This window comes from Miniopterus natalensis, chromosome 4 (assembly GCF_054644295.1).
Source record: "Miniopterus natalensis isolate mMinNat1 chromosome 4, mMinNat1.hap1, whole genome shotgun sequence".
NCBI classification, from domain to species: domain Eukaryota; kingdom Metazoa; phylum Chordata; class Mammalia; order Chiroptera; family Miniopteridae; genus Miniopterus; species Miniopterus natalensis.
Window position 1 is genome coordinate 77446269 of NC_142084.1, and position 23962 is coordinate 77470230.

Consider the following 23962-nt stretch of genomic DNA (forward strand, 5'->3'; position numbering starts at 1 on the left):
GCTCCTCAGTGACCCATCTCCGAGGACTGGGTTCTGACACTGGTTCCTGATGGCATCTTGGGGTCTCCCCTTGCTCACACAGTCTAGGGCCTGTCTCATTCAGGGATGGTATTCTGCTTTCCTGGGTGCCGGTGCCTCCTGGGGGATGCCATGCCTGCCTGACCTGAGATGGCACTAACCTGGGACTCCCCACTGCTGTGCTCTGCACCCCTGATGAGAATCTCACTGTGACTTTTCAGAAGCCCAGTGCTGTCAACTATTCCCTGAGCCTTCCTGGTGGGTCATCTGGTATTTCTAAGTCCTGTGGACCTGCTGTCCTAGCCCCTGCCTGTAACTAGTGCTTGGATCTTGTCCCTCTTTGTCCCCTATCTTTTATTACTAATCAGAGGGGTTCTGGTCCTCAGGTATGATCACCCAGGAGCTGAGGACTGCTATGGGCATACAAAATGATAGTTCCTGCCCTCCTGAGTTTTAATCTAGTTGAGAAGATAGAACCTATGTAGATACAGTGTACATTTTAAAGTGAAAAAAATAAAGATTTTTAAAAGCAACAGAAAGATCACAATAAGATGCACCATTAGTTGCCAGATGCATTTACAGACCATTTCTGTAGGAACTTGGAGAGGGTGTTCAGGAAAGGCTGAACTGGAACATCTGATCTGGGAAAAGATTTGTGGGTAAATTTTTATGAGCTAAAAGGAGAGAATGGGGAGAAAATTGTTATGGGCTGAATTGTGTCCCCCCCCAAATCTCATGTGTTGATATCCTAACACCTAGTACCTCAGAATGTGACTGTATTTGGAGATAAGACCTTTAAAGACGTAATTAAGGTTAAAATAAGGTCATTGGGATGGGCCCTGATCCAATCTGACTGGTGTCCTTCTGAGAAGAGATTAGGACACAGGCACACAGAGGGAAGGCCATGTGAGGACACGGGGAGATGGCAGCCCTCTGCAAGCCAAAGAGGCCTCGGGAGGAACAACCTGCTGACACCTTGATCTCAGACGTCCAGCCGCTAGAGCTGCGAGAAGAAATCTCGTCTGTTACAGCCCCAGCCTGCGGTGCTTGGCCACGACAGCCCGAGCACACTAGCGACAGGGCGATTACAAGTGCGTGGGGCTGTCAGCAAAAGCAGGGGCACGCTTGGGAGAAGAGGGCCCTTTGCTTGGAGAAGAAAGACTCCTGGATGTGATGAGGGAGTAGAGGGAGTCTGGGGCAAGTTCCAGGAGCTGGTGGGCCGGTGGGACAGGGACAGGGCGGGAGCACCAGGAAAGAAGGGACCTTCCACCGGGCTGAGTTCTGTGCACTCGGTTGGCACCGCCTGATGGTAACGTGAAACCCGGTTCACTTTACAAGGTTAGTCAAGGCTCTGAAGGGCCTAAGGGAAAATGAAAGGGGGAAAAGCCACAAAGACAAGCGACAGGATGAAGAGGAAGAAGAGGAGAGGTGACTGTGGGCTTGGCAAATTGTCAGAGGGTTTTAAGCCGTCAGGGAGTGGGGGGTGGCCGCTGGTAAGAGGCGCACCCCTGGGGGAGGGGCAGAGCCCACTCCTGACTCCCAGCTCTTTCTCAGAGGTGGCTGCCCATGTGTTTGTATCTCTCCTTTGGAGCTAACAGGAAAGGGCAGAAAGAGGGCATTGTGGGCAGAGGGGGAAGGACCTGAGCTGCCCGCACCCTGCAGGCCGGCCCCTGCCTGCGTCCCTCCAGGCTGGTGTAGGGGGGCGCAAGAGTCATGTTGCAGCATCAGGCCTAATGCCCGACGTGGGGAGGGTTTGCAGGGGCTTTGGGAAACCCCACCTTGTCACCTAGGGCCATGCACGGGACACTCTATCCCACGGGAACTGGCACCCACAGGAGCGAGGGCACCCACCCCAACGTCAGTCACCGCCTGTAAGTTTGGCAAGAAGGGGAGGTTGGAATTGTGGAGGCAGGAAGAGATAAGGACAGGAGATGGAAAGAATAAAGGGACAAGCGCAAGACAGGGGCCAGGAAGAGGGAAGGGAAGCTGCCGCACCGAGGTGGCCAAGCCTTCCTTGCTGAGCCCCGCATGACAGTGGTGCTATTACTGCCATTGCTCCTTCCACATCCTTCTGTGCCAGTTCTGTGCCCATCACCCCTCCAGGCCCCACCCGGAGCCCTCGCTGCCCATCAAGACTGGAGAGAGAACAGGGAACAGGTCCCGCCAACGAAGTGCTAGCTCGGAGAAATATGGCCTCATCACCCCATAGGGACTCCATTTCGAGCCAAGTTAAGCAAGTTCAGCCTTAAATAAAAAAGAAAAGTAGGAAAAGAAAGAAAATGAGAAGAAACCTGCTAGAAACTAGTACGTATTTGTCTTTGGGAAGCCCCCCACCGCCCCGCCCCAGCACCTCTTCCTCTTTCCCACTTTGTAATGAGTTCCAGGCACATGCTCCAAGGCCCTGGTGCAGGTGCTGTGGTCAGGATGCCTTCCCCAGGAGCCACACTTGGCCTGAAGGCCCCTGGGGGTCACTTCAGCAGGGTCTGGGATTCTGGAGGGATTTCACATCAGCCCTGGTCAAATGGCACCTACTGGTTGTTGCTCCTCTCAGAGTCAGCCAGGTTGTGCTGGGGGATTTTGCCAATGAGGTGAAGAGTTGAGAGATCGCCGTGGCCTCCCCTAGGATTCTGCTGACCTGCTGTTCTACAAAATACAACAGTGGGAGGAGTGGTGGGTGCTTCCCTCTCATCCTGATGCCTCTGTAGAAAGTCACAATGATAGACTAAGTGTATCTTTTGGGTGGACAGGTCATATGGAGCAGATTCCACCCCTGATTATGAACTTGTCACTTTATACCTAACTACTCATGCAGGTTGGGAACATTAAGCTAGTCAAGTGGAGATGTGTCAATGGCATATTAATAAAAGATGTTTGTATGTTCAACACCAAAATCCACTGCTTAGCATTATTTTCACAACAGTATGAGCTGGCAGTTGTACAGATCAGGGATGGCAAATTACGGCCCATGGGCTAAATCTGGCCCATGCGTGTGAACGAAGGCTGGTTTCTACATTTATAGATGATTGTCCTCCCCCCAAAAAATTTAAGCAAAGCAGAATATGACAGAGACAGTATGGCCCCACAATGCCTAAATGCCTAGCTATTTACAGAAAAAGTATTCAAACCCTTGGTATCCATTAAATAGATCTTTATTCTTTCATTCAACTGGAAACATCCTTCCCCTTCCCCATGTCTAGCAATGCCTCTTGGAAGAAAAAAGCATTCCTGACTTGCAACAGATGAGCTTGGAACACACCCAGCTCATTAGCTAGGGACTGCCTGTGCCTCTCTGTATTTTTCGTGCCAAGTGCATCTAGTGCAGGAGAGGAAGTGAACAGTTTGCTGATGGTGATCGTCCGGGTGTATACGATGACTCTTAGGCTCCCTGGGAAAGGAGGGCCCTGAAATTCCCTTTGGGGCCTTTGCATTCCTGAGGTCCTTAAGGTGTCAATCACTGCTGGCTTTACCTTATGTGTCACCCCTTTGAGCGAGACAAGAGCTCTCTGCCTTATTTCCTTAGCTCTGCTGCTGACTATCTAGGGAGAAAGAGAAGAATTACATCAGCTTGTCGTTTAGCCAATGAGAGGAGCATCGACAAATATGCACTCAGCCCCTAGAACAATCTTGTACTGCCCAGTTGCTGAGTTGTACCAGGAGAGAAGTTCAAATGGAGCTGAAAATGTGGATCAGAGACGCGTTAGTGAAATATGAAAGTCGGGGTCTCGAGAAACTCAGTGGACCTTGGGGATATTGAAGGCTCACGGAAAAAGAGTCAGAGTCTAGATTTGGGGCTAGTCAAAGAAATCCTTAAACCTGTCCCTAACCCCCCACCCTCATTTCTTCATCTACTAAGTACAGATAATCTCTATGACGGAATAATACGTAGGAATGACTTGAGAGAGGCAGAAGTACTATAAAAGGTATGAAATATTGTATAAATGGGAGGAAATATTAAACTCATGTTGGGATTTTCTGTCTTCACTTATTTAATATTGCATCTGAATGCACCTACTATTATTTAGGCTTTTTAAAAGGTCAGCGTCTTTATTATTTTTTTCTCTAGATACAGTATAAGTTTGCTCTTAGAGGTGTGTGTTTTTTTTACCTAATTAAGTCTGTATTTTTCATAGTTTAGCAGTAATCACTTCCAGCTGATAAGGTGGCGATGTTGACTATGACACAGCAGGAAAATAATGTAATAACTCCCCAGTCACACAAAAAGGAAAGACAAGTACATCGTCTTTGAAAATGAACAAGCGTAGCTTTAGGACAGCTCCTTGCTCATCAGTTGCAGCAAGTATTCCTGAACCATCCATCCTGCTTGAGCAATGTCCATGGTAAGTCTTCTTTCTCCTCCTCAACAGCCCCCTCCCCAACTGTTCATAACCTTCCTTTTAGGAGGGACAATCAGTAATCTATGCTGCAGGAGAAAGGAGAAATAACATTTTCCTTCACAGAGCAGAGAAGGTCAGTCCTCAGCCCCGATGACATTTGGGTCTGGGAAGCATGAATGAGGTAACGCTGATGGGAGCACTGGCCAGGGGCTGGGTGTCCTCTGCTGAAGTCCTGACTTGCTTTTGCCAGCCCAGCCCCACAATAGTCACCCCCTTGCAAAGACTTTGGAGGCCAGGAGGCCATTGCTGCCATTGCTTTCTGAAGATGGTGGACCCCACAGCGGCCTGGGCTCAGGCCTGCTCCGCGGCACACTTTGTAGACAGGGAGCAGTTGCCAACAGTGTTCCAACCGGCGTGACCAGAGCTGTGTGCAGGTGGTTTCCTAGTTAAAAGTCCTAGTAGTGTAAAAAGAAATCAGAGTAACAAGTGAGCATACATCCGATGTTGTCTCCATAGTTACCACCTCGGCCTTCTTTGTCATCACCCTGTTTTTGCTTGCAGAGTTTACCTTCCATGCGCCTGGGCTCCCTTCTCCCTTTGCTGATAAGCAGAGCTCTTTCCTTAATTAAGTCAACAAGTCCTCGTAGGCAGAGGCAGCATTTCTTTTGGCAAGAGGACCTGAGCAGAACCAGCCCCAGAAGCAAGTGGAAATGTGTGTCAAGCTGTGATTAAGTAGCTGTGATTAAAGACTGAATAATTACTTTCCCAAGCAAATAGTTCTTAAAATGTTCTCCCAGGCCACAAGCATGAAACCTACTGGGCCAGAAGGTCTGCATGATGGTTCCCTGTGAAGGGGCAGAGGTGCTAAGTCACTCAGGATATAAAGCGTTCATTTGTAAAAGGAAATCCAGGACCAAGGGGATGTCATCTAATCAGTTGCCACAGCCACCAACCAATTCTCCATCTTCAAAGATTGTGTAATCTTGGTGAAATGTTTATAATTTCTTTTCTCTTTCTCCAACTCAAAAAAAAAATGTTGGAATACAGCTGATAAGATTGATGTCATATTTGTTTTTATTTACTTTAAAAAGGGATATACTTCTTGAAAGTGTGCCAGTTAACTGTGGTTGGCAGTCAAGAATGTCAGCACACTATACGATCGATGTATTTCGTACCCACGCATGTGTTTTGCTATTCCAGGCCAATGCAGCTTCTGCATTCTCTTATATGTCCATCTTCTCCCAATTTGATATAATATGTCCTTCTTGCAAGGCCTGAATAACATTCCAGGCCATGTTCCCTAGGAAAGTGGTGCAGTCTGATAGAATTATAGGCACCAAATACTTTCATTTGTGACCTACTGTTGGGTTTGGCTGGAACAAAGATTTGGCAGCATATTTACCAAGGTTTATTGGCAAGCAAATCCCAAGGAAACAAAACATTGAAAAGTTCGGGTATAGTTTAGTATCCTTAGCCTACCTAGTCCCAACCTGGGGACTTTTACCCCCACTACTTATGAGGCAGAGGTCCTGTGAGGGGGAAAAAACATGCAGATTTTAGTGTCAGGGAGAACCAGGATTGAATCATGGTTCCTCCTTGGCTTTGGGCCAGTCCTTAATCACTCTCAACTATCAGGTTTTAATCTCTAAAATATGAATAGTGGACTTGCTTTGAGGTTTAGAGATAATGAATGCAAAAAGCCCTGGTAATGCCTGGCACACAGTAGTAACTAACAAAAAAGCCTTAAGAAAGTATTTATTTAGCCAAATATCACTGTCTACCATGGATGGACCAATTCCAGTAAGTGGTAAGAGAGTTAAAAGCCTTAATATTTTGGAGAGTGTTAGCATACACTGAGTGATCACAGGCAAGAGCAATCTTGGATGAGACACGGCAGAGGCAAAAGGAAGAAAACTGTGACAAGTAAAATGCTTTCCTGAAACCCTTGTAAAAATTTGAGGATATTTTTGAATAAAGAGATTCAGGGTCTCTCTTAATGCATGCATTTGAATTGCAGAAGAAACCCAGATTTTGCCTGTCTTATCGTGTCAAGTTGACTTTTTGTGATGTTGAGACAATTCCAAAGCAACTGCTTTTCATAACACATGAGAGAAGACATTTTGACCACTGTTGCTCTGGACAAATTCTTCAAACTCCAAATAGATGCAGTAAATATGTAAATATAAATATGACAATCATTTGTTTAACTGTGACCATTTTAGATCATTTTTGGCATGCTCAAAGGTACAGAGACTTTTGTGGATGAGTAAAAAATAACTTAGATATTGTTATCCCACTTTGGCTAAATCTTGGGTGACACTATTCATTTCTTGTAAAACTGGCGTGTTTGTACATAATACCATGTTATGGGAAAGGAAAAAAATGTTAAAGTTTGCCTCCCTGGAGGGAGTGGGGTTGGAGCAGAGTGTAGCAGACAATTATTTATGGATCATCTTACAGGACTGCAATTGTCATGGCTTTTGTCTGATGTCGGAAAGATTCTCTAGTTGTTTATTCTGATTAGCACTGGCATTAATGCTAGCTTTCTGGTGATCTTAAACGTCCTGATATCTAATATTTAAATTTGTCTGTAAAGATGCTTAAAGGTCATCTCAAACATGGGGACATATTTTGCTGAAGAAAAACTAATATCATTCTTTCTTGGGGATGCTCTTCCTACATGGGGGAGCTTGGCACAAGTGGTCTTTAAAATTCAGATTCTGAAAGAAGTCCTTCTCAACAATGAAACTTATTTTTCCTATTAAGGCAGAGAACAGCGAGCTTTGCATATTCACATCCTTCCCTGGTGCCTACATCCATAATAGGACACCCACATCTGGTAGAGCTGTTATGGGACATGCGGACAGACCAGAAGAGTCTAAAAATCCAGCCAACATCTAATGTTGGAGTCCAAATTACGAGCACAAGGCAGAATGTCTATCTGGTCAACGAGAAGACACTCTCCAAAAAAGGGCTGAGAAAGTGGTAATATTCTGTGTCCGAACACAGCCAACAACCAAACGCCATGCTACATACAAACATACCCTCCATGGAACATTAGCCTTTCAGAAGGATTTAAGGAAATTCTCATTTTGCTGCAAGGGAAGAAGAAATAGATGGTGTTGGCTACTACTTTTGCCATTTAAATAATGGCTACAATCTACTTCAAAATTTTTAGAGGACATTACCCAAATATGGGGGAAGAGGCTACTGAAATGATCTGTAGTTTTAGACCAGCGATTCTAGTCAATAATTATTCCAAAACCATAAATCTCATTTTAAATTCATACTGTGAAATATGAAAAACATTTTAATTTTTACATATGGTTACCATCTTCATCTTTAGTAAATATACTGAGTTATTAAGGTTTAACAAAATCTGGTATACATAAAACAAAAGACATCATGTTCCCAAAGTACCTGTAGAAAGTGGAAATAGATGAAGGGAATGGGATATTGGATCTTTTACCAGAATAAATGGACATCTTTCAAAAACTCTTTGCAAACTCCTGCTTTTGGCAGGCTTTTAGTCAGTAGGCTCCCAAGCTAAGCATGTGTATCACTCAAATTTCAGGAAGGATGCCCTTGGATCTTAAGGCTCATTTCAACATGCTACAGGTGCACTGGAGACCTTGACCCCCATTCCTTATGCAGTAGTGAAGCAGCCGAGAGAAAAAAATGGAAGTGAAGATATGCCTTTCAAAATATTGTCAGCTGTGGATTTTCATAATGAAGTTCTGAAAAAGGTAAGAAGGATCTTTCTAGGCCACGTCAAAAAGGCAGTGGAGTAATTTTGCATCCTCTCTTTTAGCATGAAAATTAGCACCTGTCCCACCCCAACCTTGATCTTTAAATATGTTACACGAGAAGACTTCCTCTATCTGATCTTGGAACTGCTTAACGGAATTTTGTCCATAGTAGTTAAGGTAAAATATGACCCTCATCTGCACTGTCTTCCATTAGGAAAGGCATGCTTTCACTGACTGGTTCTTAGGACACTCTCTAGACCCAAGCCTAGAGGATGTGCCTCCTTTAGTGCAGAGACATGAGTGCCCCTCACCCTCATCCTTAGGGAATCAGGAGCAGCATCCGCTCAAATTGCCGCAAAAAGTAAATCTCACTGTCAAGTTTCACCTAAGCTGAGACACTGGATGTATCAGAAATGGTGAAGTTTAAAACTTGCTCTAAAAATAATGTGCCCGATATCAGCCACCAACCATCTTAAGGCTCTTCCTCTCCGGCCCTCTCCCCATAAAAAGCCAACACGACTGTCAGTTAGTTTAGCCTGAAAATAAAATCCCCTCACTCCATCAAGAACTAGCTCCAAACTTAGAGTGTGTGCTGAAAATATTCGTGATGAAATCATGATCCTATATTTATAGTCTTTTGGGTTGTGCATGAAATTGTTTCCCATGGTGTTTTTCGATGAAGGGGCCAGACGTGGAGAGCGGGCTCAGAGGATGCCCAAGAGAGCATTAGCCTCAAGGAAGTGCTGTTTGTCCCCCTTTTGAACTGAATGGTTGTGTGACATCTTCCCTGCTCCCTGAGCCCTACCCACTGCCCAAGTGTCGGTCTTCTTTCCCACCCCATTCCCAGATGGTCCCTGGTTAGAGGGCCCTGTCTTGTCATCCAAGAAGAGTGAACATGCCTAAGATTATCCCCCCTTCCTTCTGACCTTTCCTGTCCTCTAGACTTCCTCCCCGTTTTCACTGAGGGAGATGGTGTGGATCTTAATGGTTGGAACTTGATGGTTCTCTCCATGGCTGGGGGTCGTGGGCCCCATGCAGCAGCAGACCTGCAAAAAGCTTTTACTTCTCACCCGGGCTGTCGTGCAGGCTGACTGGTCTTTGGGCACTGTAATCCTGGCCGATCCACGAGGCAGGGAAGACAAAACCTTCCATTCACAGACCCCGTCGGTCTTGGAGATCTTATAGAAGGTCTCTCCTGAGCCCACGGGGATGCGCACCAGGTTCTTGTGCTGCCCCTCCGGACCATGGCTGGGCGGGTGCAGGGTGTAGCCCAGGACCCGTTTGGAAGACTGCTTTCTGCGGAAACACTGGATTCTCAGGACATTCTGAAAGGCCTTTTTAAACTCTTGACTGGAGCATGGGTATATAATGGGGTTGATGCAGCTATTTAGGTATCCGAGCCAAAATGCTATTTTAAAAACTGTTTCGGAGGGCTTGGAGTCCGGGAAGAAAGACCCTGGAAGAAAACACATAGATTCATACATGTTATTTGCAGTCCAACAGGCCAATGGTCTAGGAACACAAGCAAAGCAACCAACCAACATCCTTTTATATTTTTTTAAAAGTTTCAAGTGATTCCAAGTGCATTTGAGTTTTACACACTTGACTTACTAGACCTGATGAATGTAACTCTGCACCATCCTCAGAGACCATTCTCCTTGGTCCACGTGTGAACGTCAATCACGGGAGCAGACCCAGCAGGTAGGGCCGCACTGGTTCTCAGTGATACACATTCGCTCACGTCTGCTATGAAGCTTTGCATAATGAAAACTAGAAACTTAGGTGGAGCCTCCATATGCAAGCAGTTTTGCCTGAATTTAAAAATGAATTGGAATTCATTCAAATAATCCATATAAAAATGGGGTTATTTGAGTATTCCCTCTGTTCTTTAAAGCAATGTTACACAGACACAGCCTAATTAGTTAAGAATTCCCTCTCTCCTGAATAGTGGAATTGCACATTTTAATGAGAATCCAAAATTGACAAAATATTGGCTTTGCCAACTTTTGGCCAGTGACTTGCAATTATACTGTAAGTGCAGCCACTGACCTACTATGTTTAGACTTACACTTTTTTGATGGTACAAATTCAGCAGAAACTGCACTTTGAATTTTGAATTGTGATCTTTCCTCGGGCTTGCTGGGCAGTGACAGCAAGATGATTTTGCCCAACCGTAGGCTAATGTAAGTGTTCTGAACACATTTAAGGTCGGCTAGGGCTAAACTATGTTTTTTTGTAGGCTAGGAGTGCTCAATGCATTTTTGATTTATGATTTTTTCAACTCACGATAGGTTTATTGGGATGCAGCTCCATTATAAGTTGAGGAGCATCTGTATTTTTCTTCTATGATGCCTTTTGATGTTACAATATGCTTCCCTGCTCAGCATACTCCAACGGCTGCCAGATGCTTCTAAAATGCTTGTCAATTGCTTGACATTCAGGCTCCTCCACAGAACTCAACCTAGTCTAGCTTTCTAACAACACTTTTACTCTAACCAGACGTTTCGAACTCACTTCATTTTTGTCTTCTTAAGTTGGGTCCCATCCTCTTTACCTACTCAGGTCTTGTTCGTTAGTTTCAGACTTCTTTAAACCTTGTACGGTAACTGTCACATAGCTGTTCGCAGCAGAACAAAACCATGGGACCTTACAGGGGGAGCAGTCTTAGGGATTATCCTATTCAATTACTTAATTTCTAAGTTAAAAACATGAGATTAAAGAGGTTCTCGCCCACCTGCTAGCTATGCTACTATATAGTGATGGGTAAAGGGATCTAGAACTCCCAGTCCAGGGTTCTTTATTCTCTGCACAGCTTTTGTCTTTTGTTCCGCTTAAGGCCTTGATTTCATGTCTTTCTTTTTCTCTCAGCTCTGTGGACCCATTAGAGTCATGACAAACTGATGGGTGTCCTTATTCTAGCAAACAACACCTTAAAATTTAGTAGAGGATCTTATAAACAAAGAATGCACTTAACTATTGCAGAGAAGAAGGAGTGTACAGTGGTCAATGGAGCATTTATTATCTCTGAAGCATACTCCCTGCTAAGTTGAGTGTGTCTCAAAGAAATTAACCCCCCCCCAACACACACACGCAATGGTTGTGAAGTGAGAAATTATTATTCTTTAGCTCCAAAGTTTTTAAGGTTTTCTTGTAGTTATAATAGGATTTACTTATATTGAGTGCCTGGTTTGAGCCAGGCCTGTGCTAAACACTTTACATACAATTTCATCATCGTTAGCAACATCTCCATTTTACAAATGAGGAAACAGTGGTTTAATGAGGTTGAATAACTTAACTAAGGTCACTCAGACAGATAGTTGCCGGTAGAGGAGAGATTTGAAATTGGACAGTCTGGTTGTCGGGCCCATGTTCCTTTATAGAATCTCAAAACAGATTTGAATAATGCATCTCTTGGGAAAGAAGATGGTGAAGAGGGAGTGATGTGGTGTACAGCTGCGGGAAGCTAAATTGGAAAGATGCTTTTTCTCTTTTTAAAATTTGTATTGGTTTCAGGTATACAGTTTAGTGGTTAGACAATCCTATGCTTTACAAAAAGATCCCCCCAATATTTCAAGTAACACGTGACCCCATATGTAGTGATTACAATGTTATTGACTACGTTCCTTGTGCTGTGCTTTACATTCCCGTGACTATTCTGTAACCACCAATTTATACTTCTTAATCCCTTCACCTCTTTCACCCAGTCCCCCAATGCCCTCCTTTCTGGCAACCGCCAGTCCTCTCTCCATGTCTATGAGTCTGTTTCAATTTTGTTTGTCCATTTATTTTGTGGAAAGATGTTTTTTTAAACTTCATGTAAGATGTTGAGAAAGTGGCCAAGGCCAACAGGGCTGGTGGTTTTGAGTGATTGTAATCAGTTCAAGAAAAAGTTCTTCTGACATGATGATGGCAATATATTGTCCAATGTATCTTCCTAATACAATAGCGACACAATTAGGGAACCCACTTCACAAAGGCATGCCTTGACCTGGGCTTAAGGAGAATATATGAGCAGGGAACACCGGAAACTACCTTGTCTGAGAATTCACTATATTCTATATAGCGAGTTTCATTGTATTCTATAAATCAGCCAGAGAGGGGAGTGCATTTCTCTTATCTTAAGAATTTTAATTAAAAGAAAAAGAAAAATATATGAATTGTGAATAGAATGCTAATAAAGTGATTTGGGATCCTTGGAATTTCCCCCATTTCCTTCAAGGACACTCTTTCTGCTTACAGAGCCCTGATCTGCATGTATAAATATAAATCTCAAATATCCTTTTAGTCCCTCCCCTCATCCCTCTTCCCCTCAGAGCTGACTCAGCACTGAGCTCTTGGGCCCACTCTACTGTGGCCTTCCTGCCATGTCCACAGCTTCAGAGGTAAATACTGGGTACCCTGCTCAAAACACCTATTTCCTTACTGTATCTGGGGTATAGAGTGATGAAGAGAGATGGTTAAAATGAATTTACACTCAGACTTAAATGTCAGTCTCCAGCGTTAACCCTCCAGGGATAATGTTTTGCTAATCTGAGTAAATCTCTCTTCAGACAGTAAGTGAGAGATTCTTCTGGACCAGAAGCCTTCCCATAAATTTCATCATTTGGTTTATCCTATTAGATGGCACCTAGATATGCCTAAACCTAGCACGATTTGCCTACTCCCAATCTGGCAGTCCCACAGGGGCAGGTCATGGGATGCGTTCCTCCTACTTGTAGTGTTCGTCCTGCTTTGGGGGTGATTCTCCTTCAGCAGGTGCTACCTGGGGTTAGGAGAGGGACTCATAACTGTATTTGCCTCAGGAACTTTCCAAAGGTGAGAAAAGACAACAATGGACTGTTTCCTTCCTTACTTGCACTCTTTATATCCGTATCTCTTCCTTGCCTTCATTTTTCCTCTCCTAGGAAGGGGAGATTGAGCTGAGATCAGGCTTGGAAAATGGCTAGTGCTGCCTGGTCCCAATCAGAGTCCCCTCATTCCACTAGCTCCTCTCTGTCCAAACCTTCACACTCAGGGACTTCTCTGAACTCCTCACTATTTCTATTCCCAACCTCACTTTCTTCTCAGATCCCTATCTTTGTGATGATGACAATGATGCTTTTTAAAATGGGAAGGCAACTGGATGATGCTTCTCCCTGTCCTCCATCCATCGTTGGCTAGACCAAGATGGACAGAACATGAGTTTATCCTTGAACACCATCAACATCATCGCTGGTGGAGATTCAGAATTGTTACCTCCGCTGTTGAGGCCTCTAGATTCCAAGGGGAAATTGAAAATTATGATTTCAAGTGATACCACTTATGTCTCATCACTTAATGTCCTCTCCATTGGGAACATCTGACTTTTCATTTCTGATATGGGGCTCATCTGTAGACTTATGATGGGGGACACTGGGAGCCATCCTAGTGAAGACTTGGCCACTATAGTCACATTTTAGCTACAAAGTTACAGCAAAGTTTGCTCTCAATGGCCCCAATACAGGAGAAAACCATTTTCCTACCAAAGTTGGTCTCCTACGTGAGTTTTTCCACCAGTGCTTCTAGTTTACTCTATAAGACAGTGAAGACAAAAATGGAGTTCTCAAATTCCAGCTCAGCACTGGTAATTAGTTCAGTTCAACAATTTCAGAGTCAGGGTGACTGGGTATGGAAGCAAAAATGTGTGAGTCAATCACAGTTCTTGGTCCTAGCCTCCCAGCCTCTATGCTTCATTTCATCTTCCTGGAAACATGACACCTTCATGATAACTTTGAGAAACACTGGGTTATGATAAACCCTCATTAGCTGGAGTCACAGAACGCTAGAGTGTGAAGACTGGCAGAATCATAGAGACTAGCAAGCACTGTCAACCCTTCCTTTACAGATGAAGATGAAAGGCTGAGGAAAGAAAGTGGTTTCCACAAAATCACCTGGCTCATCTGTGATCCAGCAGGACTAGACCCAGACTCTGCTCTGCTTTACCCATTTCTGCTCCTGATCTGTGTGCCATTTAGCAACCCCACAATGGCACAGAAAGTTTTAATGGCAATATGTCTAGGTGTTAACATAGGATGACAAATGTTGCAGAAATAATGAGAAAGAAGGGGGAGGATAGTAGCATCATAAATAATGGCATCATTTACAAAGTCATAATGTACTGTTCAGACACTGGAAAAAGAACAGTGGGTGATGATCTTGGAAGGGCTCATCTGCAGGGTATCACATTCTGAAAATTAGAGTCTAAATGACTCCAATTAAAACAACGCAAACTCCAAAGGAGGAGCTGCTGTTACGTGACCATGAAAGAAAATAACCCTTAATTGTTTCTCCTTGTTCAACCAGTGGTGTCCCTTGCTTGTGGGTACCAGTCCAATGTGACTGGTAGGCATCCAATGAACAGAAGAAAGACAAATAGGCAGCCGGTTCCTCAGGCCAAGGAACTCCAGTGCCAAGCAACATTCAGGCCAGATTAGTTGGCATCTTCTTGCCAAGAAGAAAACCCAGTGAACTAAACCCCAGAAAGAGGCCATAGGATTCAGTGTAAGCGCAGACCCAAGTTTCTTAGATGCTTCCTGTTGGGCTGCTGGTTTGGCTGTCACAATGACTTGCATGAGCCCTCCAGAGGTTCCTCCAGGGGCCACCCTTGGGCAGCTCAGCCAGACAGGGGTCTTTAATTTATCTACCTAGAATGGCGGTCAGGAATCTCTAAGAATGCTGGCCAGATTAACTGTGGACTAAAGCTCTAGGCAATCTCCTTTCATAAACCAATTTATTTTCCAAACTTTGCTACTTTCATTAAAGTCACCATCATTTCATGAGTCACATTTAAAATATCTTACAATCGCCACACAAAAGCTTTCTCCAATCACCCAGTTTAAAGAGTGGTCCTCAAACACACACATGTTAGTATGGTATGTTTCTTTCACGGGACACATCATGGTTTGTAAGTTTTCTTTTTTCAAAAGAATTTTCCTTTTTCCCCCATTGTAATGAATACTTTTAAGATCTACTCTCTCAGCATCCTTCAAACATACACTACAGTACTGTTAACTATAGTCACCACATTGTACATTATGTCCCAGGACTTACTTATTTTATTACTGGAAGTTTATACCTTTTGGCCACCTTCACCCATTTCACCTACCCTCTTGCAAGTGTTTTTGTTCAGTTGTTTTTTTGTCTATCTCACCCTCCTGAGTGTGCAGCAGCTTTACAATGGCAGGGGCTCGGTTGTGCCTCTTGCTGTAGTGCAAGCACAGGGCCTGGCTCAGTTCCTGAAAGAAGAATGTGTACTTGACCCTGCTCCCCTTTGTCTCTTACATTTCAACCAGTCGCCGAGCCCCACTGCTGTTTCCCTTTAGAACATCCTTCAGACTCGGCCTTTCCCCTCCGCTCCCATCCCCAGGACCCCTGCATTGTGGCAGCAGAGCTGGAGGGCTCTCTTCACTTCCAGCTTTGCTCACTGCTAAGCCAATGGTGCCGACTCACCACCCTGCCGCTTTGTCAGGGTGGCACTACTTTCCTGCTCAGAAGTCAAGGAAGTTCAGGACCAGGAATCAGGAAGGCTTGGATTGGTTATTTAATGCTGGGTGAATCACTTTCCCTTCCTGAGCCTCGGTTTCCTAATCTGTAGAGTGAAATGTAATCGTTACCACCCCTTCCCCTCTAGAAAAACATATGCTTCTAGGTCAACAGAAACAGTCAAAACGTCAGGCTGGATGATTGAGGAACTCTGGAGATGGCCAGAAGGGAAGAGGGCAGCTAGAAGGGAGGGAACACAGGGTTTTGGGTTAGGTTTGGGGAAGCCATCCCAGTGTCCATCCTGGAGATTGATACCTGAGCTGGAGGGAAAGGAGGGCTGGGAGGACCTGGCCAAGGGCTGCTGTCACGAGGCACACCTGCAAAGGTACACGTGCAATACTCTGCGGCCCACTGACAGTGAGTTACACCGAATGAGAATGGCACTTGTTCTAATTGTACACAGAGCACAGCATGGTCCAGAGGTCCCATGCTCCTTGGTAGTATGAGGGCTGCACACATGCACATATAGGACGTGAGAGGCAATGGCAGTGGTCATCCTGTCATCTCCAAGCGGATGAGACAGAAAGGCAAGAAAGTGATTGAAGCCATGAGGGAAAATTCCCAGAAATAACTAAAGGAAAGGAAAAATATTCAAGGAGCTCAGTAATATATTAAGAGAACCTCATAACAGTGAGATCTGTGAAGATGTGTTGTGCATTATCTTTCTGTTGCTGATGAGATCAAGTTCAAGCACATCACCTTGCCATTCAAGGCCTTCAACTATTTGGTTTCACCAGTCTCACACAAACTTGCCATTCACTTGACAAGTAATCTGCTCAGCACCTTCTATGAGACAGGCACTATTGTAAATACTAGAGACAGAGTGGTCAGGAAAATGCACAAGGTTCCCAGCCTTGGAGTTTACATTCTATGAGTATTTCCAACAAATTCCTGTTAAATTGAATTGTAAATGTCCAACACCAAGGCTTTCTTATTGCCATGGTAGACTTTTTGCTGTAACTTTGTTAATCCACCAAGGTGACTATGGCCTCAGCTCGTATGGTTCTCTGTTTCATTTTCCTGCTCCTCTCTCAGTGACCTGTCCCTCTCTCTTGTATCAATTCAAACTTAAATCCATTCAAATTCTGTATCTTCAAAGCTGTGTTCAAAATTCAGCTCATCCATGAACCATTTGTGCACCATTTCTCTTAAGCCTTTAACCTTAGTTACTTTTCTCTGTAGCACTCATCACCATCTTCTATACTTGTTTGTTTGTTTGTTTTTTGTCTTTTTTTTCTTGAATATAAACTCTTTGAAGCCAGAGGTTTTTGTACTTTTATTTCACTGCTGTATCCTCAACGCCTACATCAGCTTATAGATTACAGGAGACTCACACAAATACTGTTGAATGAAAAACACATTCAATCCTTATTATTCTAGTCTCTTTAAAGACAACCCACTTCTTATCCTTCATGTCTATCTCCTTTAGCAATGAACAATTCTCAATAAATGTTCACTGAGTCAATAGATAACATTTGTTGATGGTAAGAAATGGTATTTTGAATAAAACTCCTGCTTCCTCTACTTACAGCTGAAAATACATTCTTAAGTAGAGAAAGAGAGCCTGTCTGGACTCACATTCCAACATTTTATCTTCCCGATCTTTAAGACATTCTTATTTACATAAAAACAAAGTGATTCTACAAATAATTTTTTACAGCTAAGTCACGGGCATTTCATCAAATTATTACTTCCAGTACTTATAAAGACATTTTATAGGGTCTTGTAGGAAAGGGCAGCGCCTGTAATTAAGATGTGATAGTCATCAGCAGCCTCTCATATTAGTGGGATGTGAATTCAAGGCCAAACACCACAAATCCAAAGCAATGAAATAAACAGCCAAAGTCAGTCACCCCGGGAAGAAGCAGGGGAGTTTTTCAGGGCAATGTCCCTTCACATTCAGCGTAAAGGCCCAGGCAAGTTCCATTCCAGAGTCTTGCTGGCAAGGACATGGGTGAGTTGTCTGGCATTTTTTTTTTTTTTAATCTTCATTTGAGGATATTTTTTCCATTGCTTTTCAGACTGTGGAAGGGAGGGAGAGAAAAAGAGAGAGAGAGAGAAAGAGAGAGACATTGATGTGAGAGACACATCGATTGGTTGCCTCCTGCATGCGCCGGGACCACTGGGGATCGAGCCTGCAACCAAGGTATGTGCCCTTGGCTGAACTCAAACCCAGGACCCTTCAGTCTGCAGGCAAATGCTCTAACCACTGAGCCAAACCGGCTACGGCTGTCTGGCACCTTTGTAATAAGAAGTGAAGAGGGAGCAGGCATATGAACTTTTGGTTCTGTACTACCTGTAAAGATGCCAAATCTGAGTTTTCTGGACAATCCCTACTTGGCAATAGCACACCAGGTCTCTCACTGGCCACCAGGTCACCCAGAGGCATGTCTCTTGATACTGTAGCCATCCCTCAGGAACATCATCTGGCTCTGCTTGAGGTAGAATATGAATAACCCTTTGTTCTACACTCCCGCACACACCCCTTCCCTGCCTGGCTTAAGCCAGGAAGAAAGGTTGTTTACGGGCCCCTCCTATTTCTCCTCAGCCTTAGGCTCAAGCTGGACCAGACCAGCAGAGTTTCTGACCTCCATCCAAAGCGAGTGGTATTCAAAATGACATAACAGATATACACATTCTATAGCTTATTTTCAAAGTAAAAGGTGTCTTTAGGAAGCTATGATATGGCTTCTAAACACAATTCGGCAAATCAATTTTAAAATGCAGAAAGGGATTGGGGAAATTTATTCTCTAAGTTTAAAAGGCAGCAGAATATGGCACTGTTTTGATTGTAGACATCTTTAAAAAAAAAGAAGTAATCATGCCTCCATCTTTCATAATAAATGCAATATTGAGAATTCTCAGTTTTTCCCTCAAGAGACCACTTTATTCTTTTCTAACTTAATCAAGCCTTCTGCAGTCTCAGCTGAGAACTCCCTGGTACTCTAAGGGGGTAGATATAGGTCCGGAAGCGCATCCATTTCCACAGCTTCAATTTCCTTTTTTGCCTTGATGACTCTCAAATGTCTATCCCTAGACTGTACCTGGCTCCTGAGCTTCAGTTAACAAAATCAAACTGAACTTGTCATCTCTCACAAACCTATTCTTTTTTCTCTGCTTTGTCCTCAGTAGATGGAACCCGTTCCTCTAAGTTGTCACAGCCAGAAAACCACTGTCATCCTCAACCTTCACTCTTCCACCTCACCCACTACATCCAATCCCCCAGTCAAAACCACTGAACTTTCATTCTCTTTGTCAACCTCCGTCCTAGTTCAGGCCACCATCATCTCTAGCGAAGATCCTGTATCAGCTCTCTAACTGCGCTTCTGGCTTCTAGTCTTATTTCCTTCCAACCTATTGCCCACACTGCAGCCAGAGAGATTCTGAGAAAACAAACCTGATTCTATCATCTTAATTAAATCATTTCAAGGATTCTTCACGGAATTCAAGATCAAGTACAAATTCTGCACTACGACGTATTAGGTCACAGGTCTGGGAGATCTGCAATACACTTTGATAGATGACTAGTTAGTAGAGTATGATGATCCAAGTGCCCATTCAAAGACTGGTTAGTATTATAGAAAAGTAGAAAATTTTTGGAATTAGGATAATGCGGGTCTCAATAATTTTTAAGATTGTAAGGGAGGCCTGAGACCAAAACATCTGAGAACTGCTGTAGTTGTGTGTTTATTAAGAATATAAAAAAAAGGGGTTCGAGGGGAATTTCAAGGGGAAAGTGGTCAAGACACGGTGATTACATCAATGAACGATCATTAAGCACTCACTGTGTCCAAGGTGCTGAAATGAGGCAGGGAAGGGGGGTAAAAGACGTTCCCTGAGCATCAGGCTGGCTGGTTGTTTGATTCAAAGTCAGATGCAAATTATTATCTGCATTGACAAGTCAAGCAGTTTCGAATAACTTCCAGTGATCCTTTGAATTATTTGCTCTTCTAGCTGAGTAGATGGGCAAAGTTTTGAACCTCTTTCGCTCAGAAAATCATAGCTTTATTAACCTATGTAGCAAGAACATGTTTTAAAAGGACTCCCAATATATTAAGCAGGTCCAAAAATACTTATCCCTTTGCTTACACAAGCCATAAACACTGTCAACTCTCACCTAACTTCTGCCTACTCTCATTTACTTCTGATCTAGGGACATTTTTCATTCCCCAAATTATTTCCCCAGATAGAGCTAATAATTCAGAGCTCATAATCTTGACAAGTCATTTAATGCGGGTATAGAGAAAGTCAACTCATTTGACTCTCTGGAGTCTAATGAAAATTAAAGCTAGGATGGTATCCCGCCTGCAAAAAAGACACAAAGCTCATAAAATATTTTAAAGTTTACAAAAGAAGGGTATTTGGGGGGTTATGTAGGTTGCCATTCTTCAATACCCAAATGAAAGGTTCCTTTTTGAAGGAGCCATTCCAAAACACTACTCACCCACACCACCCCCATGTCAAAATTAAACACTCTCCTTGCGCTCTTCTGAGCACTCTAATTCTCATCCAATGGTATTTATTAACCCCTGGTATATGACAGTTTGTTATCCTTCTTTCTGCTTTACCTCCCTGCCCAGGGAGATGCTTCAGAAAAGGTATTTTACTTTACTCATATTTGATTCTCAACAATGCCTGATGTGGTGCCAAGTTTCAATTATTGAACTCAGTTAAAAAAATTCCTGAAAGTTACCTACATTGCATTTGTTTATTTAATGTATGTAGTTGTTCAAAAGCTTATTACCGGGTTCCCACCAGACATAGAAATGGGTATCAACATAGTGTCTTGGCATGAAAAATGGTAGATCTGGACATAATATATGGAGGACCTGTTTTTAGGCATTTAGGTTTTCATCCCTGAGAAAAGAAAGTGCAGGAGATGTGCTCCACATTTACCCTGGCTTTCTCCCTTAAGGCATTTTCTGAACTGTGGCACAGAGAAGTGAAGCTCCAACGAAGAGCATCTCTCTGGATGGAGGAAACAGAGGCTGTTGCTCAGGGATACTGAGATGAATGAAATCTGCAAGGCAGGGTCCAGAGAAGAGAAAGTTGCACAGGGAAAGTCCCAGCAACTAGCAGATGGGTTCCCTTGAATCTATAGCCAAATATTTAACTATGCGAGAATAAGACAGGCACCTGTAAGAAGACCTGGCAGGTAGAACAATTTGATTGTGTTGAGGTTGGTTTTAGGCTTTGTCAGTGCATCTAGGGCTAGAGTAGCCCTGCTCCTAAGTTATGCTTCTCTGAGGTCTCAGCTGAGCTAGAATATGGAGCAAGGTCTCCACTCTATCTGGTTTCACCTTCAATGTGTCTGCACATGTGTGATCTCAGAATCCCTGGTGAGCTGAGAGATACTAAGTGGATATTTTGAATTTTATGCCAATAAATTCAACGACCTAGATGAAATGGATAAATTCCTTCAAATACACAAATTTTCAAACCTGATGCATAAAGAAATAGGAAGTTTAAGTACATCAATTTATATGAAAATATTAATGATCTAAAATTGTCAATATAACTTGGAAAAGAACAAAGCTGGATATATTATGTAACTTTATGACTTACTGCATAGATACAGTAATCAAAAAAGTATTGTATGAGTGTAGGGATTAACTAATAGATGAATGGAAGAGAACTGTGATTGCAGAAATAAATCACACACATGCAATCAGCTGGATTTCAACAAAGGTACAAAAGCAATTCAATGAGAGAAAAGAGAGTCTTTTCAACAAAGGGTGCAGGAATAACTGGATATCTATTATGGAAAAAAGACAAACCTTGAATTGCACCTTACACCATACACAAAAAATACTTTGATATGGACTATGAGCCCAAATATAAAAGCTAAAACCAGAAAGTTTTTAGAGGAAAACCTAGCAAAATACCTTTGTTATCTTAGAGTAGGGAAAGATTTCATAGATAAGACTTAGAAAGCAATAACCATTAAAGTGTATAAATAAGATTCATCAAAATTAAAATTCCTACTCATCAAAAGATAAGAGTAAGAAAATAAATATGCAAGAAATAAATGAAATAGAGTCTAAAAAAAATACAAAAGATCAATGAAACCAAGAGTTGGTTCTTTGAAAATATAAACAAGATCAACAAACCTTTAAAAAGACTCATCAAGAAAAAAAGAGAGAAAACCCAAATAAATAAAATCAGAAATGAAAGAAGAGAAGTAACAACTGACACTAAAGAAATACAAAGGATTGTAAGATATTACAAACAACTATATGTCAACAAATTGGACAATCTGGACAAAATATAAATTCCTAGAAACATACAATCTTCCAAAATTGAATCAGGAAGAATCAGAAAACCTAAATAACTGATTGACTAATTAAATGGAAGCAGTAATCAAAAACTCCCAGCAAAACATTAGGTATGTAGATCAATGATATATAATTGTCCAGAAAAAGACCTTACTAAACCTAGTAATCCTCTGTCACTGTGCAAACTTATCACAATATTAATTTTGATAAAGTCCAATTTATACATTTTTAAACTTATGTCCCATACTCTCAGTGCCCTACCTAAGCAACCTTTGCATACCACAAAGTCACGAAGACTTTTTCTATGTTTTCTAGAAATAGTTTGTTGATTTCAACAAACAAAAAACCTGCTGAAATGAGTTTGAAAGTGTTTCTTCTGCCTCAATTTTTTAATTTAAGTATAGTTGGTATAAAATATTTTATTAGTTTTAGGTTATTATAAATAAGGGTGCTATGAGCATTCATGTACAAGTTTTTGTGTGGCCATGCTTTTCATTATCTTCAACTGAATGGAAAAGTATACTCATAAATTATATATCTGATAAGAGGTTGATATCCAAAGTATATAAGAAACACAATGTAATAACAATAATTAAAAATGGGCAGAGGGCATGAAGAGACATTTAATTTATTCTTATTGCTTGTTGTTAACATCTAGAGAGAAGCCATGAAATTTGGGTTTCATAGATCATCAGGGAGAACCAATCATGGATGGGCTTTAAATCAGCTTTGGGAGAGACAGCAAGATGGTAGTGTAGGTAACTATGTGCGGTACTGGCCGCCTCCCTCAACCACATCAAAATTACAGCTAAAATACAGAACCACCATCACTCAGAACCTCCTGAAATCCAGCTGAACAGAAGCCCTACAACCAGGGAGATGAAGAACCATCAGGACCATTAGGAGGGGGGGAGACGCGGGCGATTCGGGGCTAAATCCCAGAGACTCGGCCAAGAGCCCACACCTGGTGCCGCAGTTTAAACCCGGGAGAGATATCTTGGGGGTGGAGGTTTCCCAGAGGAGTGAGGGGTCCCAGCTCCACAGCAAGCCATTGAACAAGGCTCCAGGGCAGGGAAGAGACGTCCCCACAACTTCGGGCTGTGAAAACCAGCGGGGACTATGGCTGAGGGTCGCAGAGGCTGCAGGAGCCCCAGCAGCTCCTCTTAAAGGGCCCGCACACAGACTCACTCAGACGCGCTCCCTCTGAGCCCAGCGCCGGGCAGCAGCTGGAAAGGAACCTGGGACACTTGGAGAAGAACTAACCTGCCTGAAATCGAGGCAAGAGCTGGAGGGGCAGCTTTCTCCCAGGCAGAAGAGCTGGCAGAGGCCATTGCTCCTCTGGCGAGCCCTCCCCCAGAGAGCCAGCAAGCAGGCACCATATTTGAATCTACAGTACCTGACTCACAGCTTTGGCCCCGCCCCAGTGATTCCCCGAGGCCCCGCCCCTCCCCACCTGCAGGCTCATCCAGGCCATTTCCAGGGGCTTTTTTTGTGTAAGTGGCCTCTTGAGTCTCATGCCTAGGACTTCCCTAAAATCTCTCAAACAAGCAGCAGCGGGCCCCATACAGCTTGATAAGCAGCCCCAGGCCTGGCACTAGTGGCAGCCTGCATTGGTTCATAGCTTGGCCTCTCCTGAACACCTCCAACCCCAGCACAAGTAGCAGCCATGTTGAGTGGTCCTGGGCAAGGCACAGGCAGAGCCTGACTTTGCACCTCCCAGGAGGCCCCAGAGACAATGCACCTGGTGGTCAGACTCGAACACGCTAGATTACAACCCTACCACATCCACAAGTGACATACTCAAGGGGTGCACTCAGTGAACACCAAAGCCCCACTGAAGTAAATCCTGCTCCATAGGGGTGCCTCCAGCACAGCAGCTCTTTGGCTGTAGTTGCAGCTGGTCCTCACAGATGATTGGCCTGGGGGTCAATTCCTCCCAGTGATGCCAATATCAACCAAGGTTCAACTACAACAGGACAGTGCACACAGCCCACGCAGGGGAGCACCTAGAAGGCCCAGTTCAGGT

The 23962-nt window shown here is 43.4% G+C and overlaps 1 protein-coding gene across 2 annotated transcripts in view; it reads right to left on the bottom strand.

Annotated features, from left to right (window-relative positions):
• Nucleotides 1-4370: 4370 nt before the first annotated feature.
• ADRA1A (adrenoceptor alpha 1A) overlaps nucleotides 4371-23962 on the bottom strand; it is a 75733-nt gene continuing 56141 nt past the window's right edge. The window contains exons 2-3 of one of the 2 annotated variants that reach the window (XM_016203463.2): nucleotides 9172-9557; nucleotides 4371-4807 (exon numbers count right to left, since the gene is read on the bottom strand). In XM_016203463.2, the coding sequence (XP_016058949.1) occupies nucleotides 4799-4807; nucleotides 9172-9557 (395 nt within the window). In that variant the 3' untranslated portion in view covers nucleotides 4371-4798. Of the gene's footprint in view, nucleotides 4808-9039; nucleotides 9558-23962 lie in introns of those variants that run through there. The other variant, XM_016203462.2, reaches the window with a different exon arrangement.